This window comes from Etheostoma spectabile, chromosome 3 (assembly GCF_008692095.1).
Source record: "Etheostoma spectabile isolate EspeVRDwgs_2016 chromosome 3, UIUC_Espe_1.0, whole genome shotgun sequence".
NCBI classification, from domain to species: domain Eukaryota; kingdom Metazoa; phylum Chordata; class Actinopteri; order Perciformes; family Percidae; genus Etheostoma; species Etheostoma spectabile.
In genome coordinates, this window is record NC_045735.1 from 26,598,346 (window position 1) to 26,607,280 (window position 8,935).

Below are 8,935 nucleotides of genomic sequence, written 5' to 3' on the forward strand. Positions count from 1 at the left end.
GACCCTAAAGTTACAACATGAGTTTTTTTGTCCTGCTCAAGTCAAATATAGCCTACACATGAAGGTGAAACTTTGTAACGTTACTTTCTAGGTCTGCAACATCAGCTGGACTGAGTTATGGCAACTGCTGCTGGGTAGCTTTACGTTTTTTGTCACATAAACGGTGGCGAACAGATGTAAAAGTTAAATTTTGAGTTAAAGTAGGCTAACGTTATGTGTAGTAACGTTAAAGCTACCTTCTCCCGCGTAGCATCAGCACCGGGTGTTTTTGACAGCGTCTCCATTAAAACGCAGCCAATCCGGACTGCCTCGCTTGTGCTGAACCTGGGAGTAAAATATGCAAAATATGGTAATTTCCGTTTGAAGTAAAATTACAACCGAACTTGTTCTTAATTACGACTGACAGTCTGCTAGCTAAGCGCCGCTTTTAAGGCTGCCAGAGCTGTGAAAAGAAAACATCATTTGACAAACTACACAATCCAGGGTTTCTGAGGAGTTTGAATGATATCAATACCAGCCCGGCCCGTTAGACGCTATCCAAATACACGTCAACGTTATGTTTGAGAGACAGGAAGACCGGCGCGTCTTAAGTATTGAAACAAACGCACACTATTTGTTTACCGGAAGTGTAGTTTTTATGCCACGGAGATTCTGCAGTTCAGAAAGGTGATGTTTCCGAATAAAACTACAATAACCCTCAGCCCTTTGTGAGAGTTGGGGCGAGTGTGTAGCCATGCCGGGTTTTTCTGACATGTTTACTGGCCTTGTGAGGAGGTGGGTTGCGAAGCATGCAAGCAACGTTAGAGTTTTCCCCACGTTGTAGTTTTTAGCATACACAACAAATATTAATCTAAGTTCAATAGACATGTGGTTTAGATTGGGTTCCGATATGTAAATGCAAGCTTAGTCCCTGTTAGCTATCGCATTGATAACGTTTCTTGCAAAAGTAAAAGCTAACGTTAACTTAACTCACCATTTTAGTAACTTAGGACGTTACGTTAACGTCATAAAGTTACTGTCAGTATATCTATGAGCTAGCTAACGTAACGACTTCGCTTCTTTAACTGTCTATGCTTCACTTACGGTTAATTAGCTAGCTAGCTAGCTATCACACAGTAACAATATTATACCGTAACACAACGTTTTGTAGTGTGTCGTAAAGTATATTGTTTGGCGGCCTAGATATGCCTTTATTTCAGGAACTCGCCCATTTTCTTTTATATTTAGTCCGTTATATTTCTCACGAATAACGCTCAGTCTGTTGATAAAATAATACTGACTTTATCATCGTGACTTATCCGTGATATGTGGTATTATCTCCTTAAATATCAACGTACTTTTTGTACAAATAAGTACTTTCCTAATGTGATTATTGTTATTCTGTAATATTTTGTAGCATGTCTAAACTGTATATTAGAAGATATATTTTTTAAGATGTTCAGGGCTAAATGTATTTTCTGCAGAGGAAGCCTTTTGATGACCACCCGTCAGTGAGATCTTACTTCACCACATCATCATGTCTTCAGAGAACACCATGTGAGTTTAATGCAAAAAAATGATGGTGATTGTGCTGGTTGGTACACAGTTCTCCAAATGACTGACCGATAATATACATTATCTATATAATTTACATTTATATGGGTAGAAAACAATCACATGTGCGATCTGTATTTTTATATGATTGTGTTTTGTGCTGTTTTTTTTGTAGAGATGATGAGGATACCTTCAAGATCCTGATTGCTACAGACATTCACTTGGGTTACCTCGAGAAGGATGCCATCCGTGGCAATGACTCTTTTACCACTCTTGAGGAAATCCTGAAATGTGCTAAGACAAATCAGGTACATACAAGTTGATAGATGTGTATGTGGATGACTTAACAGTAAATCAGATTGATGCGATATCTCTGTCTGCTTGAATGGACATAACAAAGTCTACCTTTTCTAAATACCCACTGCTTTCTATTTTCTCATTGGTTTGCTTGCAGGTAGATTTCATCCTGCTGGGTGGGGATTTGTTCCACGACAACAAACCGTCCCGCCGATGCCTCCACCACTGCATCACTATGCTTAGACAATACTGCATGGGAGACACGCCCATACAGTTCAACATCCTCAGTGACCAGAATGTCAACTTCAACACCACCAAGTTAGTTCTGCTGTGTTTGTGTGGTTAATTTAACAAAACATTGTATTCCTGTTACACTAATGTTGTTATATGCGTGTATGGCTTGCTGTAGGTTCCCCTGGGTTAACTATCAGGATGAAAACCTGAACATCTCTATTCCTGCATTCAGCATTCACGGTAACCATGATGACCCAACTGGGGTGAGTTGTGAGTCCAGCATAAAAGGAATTATTAGACACAACACCAGATCTAAATATCTATACATTTACATTTGTTTTAATGTCACGTTTACTTTATTATCCTCAAGGCGGAAGGTTTGTGTGCGTTGGATCTGCTAAGTGCTTCTGGTCTTGTCAATCACTTTGGTCACTCCCAGTCAGTGGAGAGGATAGAGATTAGTCCCATCCTCATGCAGAAAGGCAAAACCAAGCTAGCCTTATTTGGTCTTGGTAAGTGTTTGTTTTGTGTGTCATAGTGCGCTGGTAATATCCATTCCTAACATAATCTGTTTTGAGAAGATTATGAAATGATTCATGTTCTGTTCTAAATTATGTATGAATGTGTGTATAGGCTCTATCCCAGATGAGCGCTTGTACAGGATGTTTGTCAACAACCAGGTCACAATGCTTCGCCCCAAAGAAGACCAAGATGAATGGTTTAACCTCTTCACCATCCACCAGAACAGGTAAATGTGTGTTAATGTTGTTGGAAAGTCCAAACTGAACTAAAAGCTGTACATTTTAGAACAGCCACAGGAAATTTCAAAGCATTAGAGATATGTTTCGTCCACTGTGTGATACAGTACATACTGCATATTATCAATACGTGACTCAGTCCTAAGTGAGAATGCAGCAATTGTGTGGACATGAAAGCTCTGGCAGTAAAAAGTGTTTCTTAAAAGGGTGAATAATAGGTTGGTTCGCCACGGTGTGTTAATAGCTTGACATGTTCTCGAAGAATTAAGGCTTTACTTTGACTGCATTTTCTCTAAAAGTCAGGCCCTGCTAGTGGTTTAAGATATAAACTGCTACACTTTTCCAATGTTACTCAACACCTTGTGTTTTTGTTTTGAATTGTTGTCTTTTCTGTCTATTGCTTTTCTTTAGGAGTAAGCACGGACCCACTAATTACATTCCAGAGCAGTTCCTGGATGACTTTCTCGACTTGGTAGTGTGGGGTCACGAGCATGAGTGTTTGATTGCGCCAACCAGAAATGAACAACAGCTCTTCTATGTGACACAGCCTGGCAGCTCTGTAGCCACCTCCCTGTCCCCTGGAGAGGCAACCAAGAAGTACAGTGCATATGAATACAGTTATACATAGACACACAAACAATAGATAGTAAACTCTATGATCTGAGTGCGTTTTAAGTGCGTGATGAAGTAGCCAAAACACTGTGTGGATCTAGGCACATAGGGCTGCTGAGGGTGAACGGTCGTAAGATGAACCTGCAAAAGATCCCCCTGAAGACAGTGCGTCAGTTCTTCATCCAAGATGTTGTGCTGGCTGACTACCAAGACCAGTTCACACCGGATACACCCCAGGTCACAAAGAAGGTGGAGAACCTGTGCTACGCAAAGGTAACACGTAAAGTCACATACAACATACAGAGCCAGTCTTCCAGTCATCTTACCATTCTTGCCCTTCACCTGTCCCCTTATAGGTTTCTCTTTTTCTTTCTCTCACTGTGTAGGTCACAGAGATGTTAGAGGAAGCTGAAAGAGAAAGACTTGGATGTCCGCTCACCCCGGAGAAACCTCTTATTCGCCTGAGGGTAGGATGGCGGACTTGCAGCGTGTCCACACGCCTTCCTATTTGCGCAACATTCAAATTCATCATCTTCATTGCCTTCCCCAGGTGGACTACAGTGGAGGCTTCGAGGCGTTCAACACTTCTCGCTTCAGTCAGAAGTTTGTGGAACGTGTAGCCAACCCAAAAGACATCATTCACTTTCTCAGACGCCGTGAGCAGAAGGAGGACATCAAAGGTCAGACAGCGGCTAAATACAATGCCATGGGTCGACGGTATCAATGTACAGTAGTGTCTATTTGACATGTTACCGTCTTTGTGTTTTGTAGATGAGGTCAATGTTGACTACGGAAAACTGTTAAAAACCACAGCAGTTGAGGGGCTGAGAGTGGAGGACCTGGTTAAACAGTACTTTGAGGCAACTGAACAGGTACGGCACACAGGGATTTACAATTCAAACTTACAAGGTGTCATGACACTTACGGTGTTTTTCTATTACGTAGTACCTGCTCAACTCTACTCACCTTTTTGGTTTTTCCATTATGAAAAAAAAGTACCTGGTAATTTACGTAATCAGTGACGTGGACTACGTCGATGAATCGTCCCAGCCCTAGTTTCCACTTTGTATTCTTTTTCTTCTCAGACAGTGCAGCTGTCCCTTCTGACTGAGAAAGGCATGGGGAAGGCCATCCAGGAGTTTGTGGACAAAGACGAGAAAGACGCCATTGAGGAGCTGATCACTTATCAGTTAGAGAAGACGCAACGCCACCTCCAAGTCCGAGGAGTAACCACGGAGCAGGATATAGACACCGAGGTAAGGGCTGAGGAGTGCATGGGAAATAGGGCTGAGGAAGTTAATGTTGTACGTCGTCATTATAAGAGTGCATGTTTTTATACTTTTTTAGATCCGGCTATTCAGAGACTCCAAAAAGAACACCACAGAGGAAGAGAATGAAATCAGTGAAGTAAGTGATTGCTCACAAGCCTGGAATTGTAGTGTTGTCTGTGTTATTTACCTGTGTGCGCCTTATCTCTTTCTTTTTCTCAGGCTATCAACAGAGCCAAAGCTCTCCGTTTGGAGCGTGGCAGTGAGCCTGTTGACCCTGATCTATCCGGAGAGCTCGCTTTGGACTCTGACGAAGACTCAGTCCCATTACCTCCCCCCACACGAGGCAGAGGGCGAGGAGGCAGGGGTCGGGGAAGGGGGAGAGGTAAGTTATCATATTATCTGTCACAAATAAAGGCGCTTAGAGAGATGCACATTAGTAACGCAGATGTTCCAAAGGTTTATTTAATACTGTAAGCTTGGTACAAGGCAATGACTCAGAGCTGATACAGAGCGCTCAGTGTCTGACTGGCAGGTCACACCTTTGTGTAAGGGAAATGCAGAAGTATGCACAATTACCAATGCTAATGCAATGTGTACACACTAGTTAATTTGAAAGGAAATAAGAGAAATCGATTAATCACAATGTTCATCTATGATGGACAGCCTTGGTTGACTGAGGAGGATTCAATCAAGTAGACCTAGAGTGTAAGAGGTTAACTAATGCGACTTGTCAGGGACAGGTAGAGTGATTCGATTATAATGTGGAATTTAACACAGACAATGATGAATGATGAACACTCTTTAAATGGCATATGACACTGACGATCTCATCGCACGGCATGACGCAGCTGTGCTTAGGGTGTGTCCAAATCCACTTTTGCTAGTTTGACGGCAGAAAAAAAGAGTCTGGGCACATGGTTCAAAAGGGTTGTACTCAGTGTCTACATTAATTCATAGGTGTGTTTTGAGCGTAACATGCAATAAACCATTTAGAGGGTCATCTCCCATTTCCTTTAAAAGCCAGGTGCGTTTGTACCTTGGCACATTGTTATTATGATGGCGGATTTGCACCTTAATGCTTTTATTTCTAATCTTTTGCGTGTGTGTGCTGCTAAAGTAACAAGTATAATGTGTGCGCGCTGTGCACAAGCCTAGGCACATTGTGCTAATGCACTGTTAAATAACAATTAAATGCTCTGTTACTGACTTAAAACCAGGTTTTTCTTGGTCAATGGCACGATCACTTTCTGCTGCCGCAAGATAGCAATACGGCAATAATTCAGTTAAACAGACTTCTGTGTAAGACCAGAACGCACATGGGCGCAAAAATGGGCGCAAGTGCCTTTGCTAGCAAACTAGCAAAGACACTTGCGTCAGGCTTTGCGCCGCGCCGGGTTCAAGATAAGACCCTAAATATTCAGTTATATTTAGGAGTCAAAATGAAGCTCGTAGCTAAACAAAAAACAGGTCCAAGAGGCGGAGAGTGGATAGACGTGGGGAGGGCCGGATGTAGCCTATAGTCTATGCTTGTCTCCTGTAACTGCACTCACCTGTCACTCAAAGCAGAACACCCTTGATTATGCATAACTTTAAGCCTTAATGTAGTTTGAAAGGGGGATTTATAAAATCACCGTACAGTTGTCCTAATAGGGGGAAATTAGCTTTAGCTAACATAACTGTGCGGTAAAGTTGGGCATGTTAACATGGGGGTCTATTGGGGTTTTGACTTGCTTTTGGGCCAGCCTCACCGGCTGCTTGATGAGAATGTTGTGCATTGCATCATATATCCTTGTTCTAAGCTGTTCATCTGTCCATCCAGGTGCAGCACCCTCTGAACCGAAGCCAGCCGGTCGGAGCCGTTCCCAGAAATCATTAACGACCCAGAGCAGGAGCATTATGCAAGGTAGGAGATTGCAAGATTATGTGTTAGTGTGATAATCTATAGACAAACAAGTTAATGTTCTGTATACAACATTAACATGCCGAGGCAACCGAGGCATCACAGAGAACGTGCAGAACTCTTATTCTATTTTATCAGTGTATGAATCTGTTCCATCTTTTCCTGCTCCTCATCTTTCAATGTCTTCCTTGATTTCTTCTCTCTTCTTTATACCTCATTCTTTAGCATTTCAAGCTTCATCCCAGAGATCGTCTCGGACTTCATCCACAACATCTTATAAAGATGTAGAAGTAAGTCAATTCACGACAAACAGGTACAGTATGTAAACTGCACCTCTTAACTTTGCTTCTCATCTTTATCCATTGCCAGATGACCATTGATGACTCGGATGACGACATACCTGTAAAGAAAGCTTCCCGACCCCCTCCAAGGTATGTCTGTGTTCGGTCCACAATGTGGTAGTAAGAAAGATCTGTACACGTAGCTGTCCATACTGCTTTTACCCACTCGGTCCCCAACTTCATATTTTAAATTTGCTTGTCATCATGTGTTTTAACTCGGCTCCTTCTCTGCTTACCACAGACCAGCGTCGTCGTCATCCTCCTTCACCAAGAACAGCTCTCAGAGCCAAAGCCAGTCATCTAAAGGAATTGCATTTGATGACAGCGATGATGATGAGGTAAAAAGAGATCAGAAAATGAAATTATGGAAATTAAAACTGATCTGGATTCCTGATCTCCTATGATGTTACATGCTTAACAGAAATATATACCCTACACTTAATCACCCATAATCCTTCTTATATTTGCTTGGCAAAAATGAACTTCACTATTTGAACTTTTCAGTTGTCCCTGATAAATGTGTTTTTTTATCTTCAACTTTTTCTTTTGTTGATACAGGATGATCCATTCAAAGGCCCCAGTCGTTCACGGAGATAACCAAAAATGCATTTATTATGTAACAGTTCATGTTAATTAGCAAGTGAGCTGCTGCTGTGTTGTTCTGAAGGATTTCAAGTGCATGTTTCAGTTTTCTCATTACTCAGTCTTCCTAATGTTGACAGTAAATAATTAAGTTGATCAGCTACTGCTTCAAGTAAAACTATTCAATCAATCTGTTGGTGAAAGGCATAGGTTAAAGGGGGACCAGGAGGAGTTGGCTTTCAGACAAGATTTGCTGTATGTAGTCTGCATTGTTTAGCCAGAACCTGAACCTACCTACTGGTAGTAGTAGACAGCATAGTAGCACACCTGCTACTGTACATCAACACTGATCTCTTGTTGTCATTAGGTTTTGTAGTACTTTGATATTCAGGAAATTATAAATGTTTTTTCATACATAATCAACTGTCTGTTTCTTTTAATTATCGTCTGTCCTGTGGCTGCAATGTCAAAGAAATAAAGAGCAATACATAGTCAGATGTGGCACCAAAAAAGTAATTCCCACTCTTTCCGTCCAATGCCGTGTTTCATCTCTTCTTTGGAACTAATTTTTCCGATAGACATTGTAACCTATTACAACATTTTAGGGGTCCGAATAATTGAGTTTAAGCCCCATAATTTTTCCCACTGTCTTGCTGCTAAAGCTGGTTCTGCCGCAGTTAGTTAGAAACAAAGTGGAAGGTTGTTGGAAAAGTGGTCACATACAAAATGACATCCATCCGCCACAGGAGGTCAGTATAATAAAGTTCTTGGTATAGGGTGACAATGGGAGAATCCAACTTTCTTGCACACTACTTTGTCATTTTACGGTATTTTTATGATCCAACAATTTACATAAATTTGTTTCCCTGTTATTCCTTTCCTTAACTTTTGGCCAGGTGTGCGTTTGGGGCGACAACACTGAATGGAACACGGGATCCAGTTTCTAGCACATAAGCTTGCAAAGAATATCAAGTCAGCTGATGGACAAAACAACCATGCCAAGTTGAAGAAGAATGTATTTACATTTAATAATTAAAATATAAAAAGCAACAAAATGTACCATGTACAGTCAAATTATATCACATCACTCACCAAACCTCAAAGAAATGCTAATCCTGTACAACTATTTTACATCATACCACACATTAACTTATGTTTAACAATAAATCCAGGTACATGTATTCTTTTACTTTGCTTCAAATGATTAATTTAAAATGAAGAAATTGCAGGGTTTTGCCTGAGTGCACACATTTTACAAAATGTACCTTCTATAATCTCTGTTGCTACAAATTATAGTTAATTACATGTACTGTATATCCTTTTAGCTGTAAAGGCAAAGACTCATTGTCCACCACTGTATATATTCTGGCCCTGGTGAGTTTTCTGAATACGCGCTGGATATCTGAT

General features: G+C 41.1%; 3 protein-coding genes across 7 annotated transcripts in view; 1 reads left to right on the forward strand and 2 right to left on the reverse strand.

Moving 5' to 3' along the window:
* The window catches only part of cep57 (centrosomal protein 57), a 6,094-nt gene extending 5,591 nt beyond the window's left edge, over window positions 1-503 (reverse strand). For both annotated transcript variants that reach the window (XM_032510405.1, XM_032510397.1), the window contains exon 1: window positions 237-503. In XM_032510405.1, coding sequence (XP_032366296.1) covers window positions 237-284 — 48 coding nt within the window. In that variant the 5' untranslated portion in view covers window positions 285-503. The remainder of the gene's footprint in view (window positions 1-236) is intronic.
* Window positions 504-691: 188 nt separating this feature from the next.
* On the forward strand, window positions 692-7,944 carry mre11a (MRE11 homolog A, double strand break repair nuclease). 2 transcript variants are annotated; one of them, XM_032509771.1, is made up of 20 exons: window positions 692-774; window positions 1,464-1,536; window positions 1,709-1,841; window positions 1,988-2,148; window positions 2,240-2,327; window positions 2,435-2,576; window positions 2,698-2,812; window positions 3,234-3,419; window positions 3,536-3,707; window positions 3,821-3,901; window positions 3,985-4,114; window positions 4,206-4,306; window positions 4,520-4,690; window positions 4,782-4,841; window positions 4,925-5,087; window positions 6,525-6,608; window positions 6,831-6,895; window positions 6,975-7,036; window positions 7,188-7,284; window positions 7,505-7,944. In XM_032509771.1, the coding sequence occupies exons 2-20, from the start codon at window positions 1,517-1,519 to the stop codon at window positions 7,541-7,543; spliced, it is 2,070 nt and encodes a 689-aa protein (XP_032365662.1). In that variant the 5' UTR covers window positions 692-774; window positions 1,464-1,516; the 3' UTR covers window positions 7,544-7,944. The 2 variants fall into 2 exon arrangements, with proteins under 2 accessions (XP_032365662.1, XP_032365661.1); XM_032509770.1 differs by lacking the exon at window positions 692-774 and adding an exon at window positions 1,288-1,310 and having other exon boundaries at window positions 7,188-7,285; window positions 7,503-7,944.
* A 582-nt stretch (window positions 7,945-8,526) lies between these two features.
* tmprss4a (transmembrane serine protease 4a) overlaps window positions 8,527-8,935 on the reverse strand; it is a 16,167-nt gene continuing 15,758 nt past the window's right edge. For all 3 annotated transcript variants that reach the window (XM_032509773.1, XM_032509772.1, XM_032509774.1), the window contains exon 13: window positions 8,527-8,935. This exon is cut by the window's right edge and continues 786 nt beyond it. The gene's annotated coding sequence lies outside the window, so the exon portion shown is untranslated.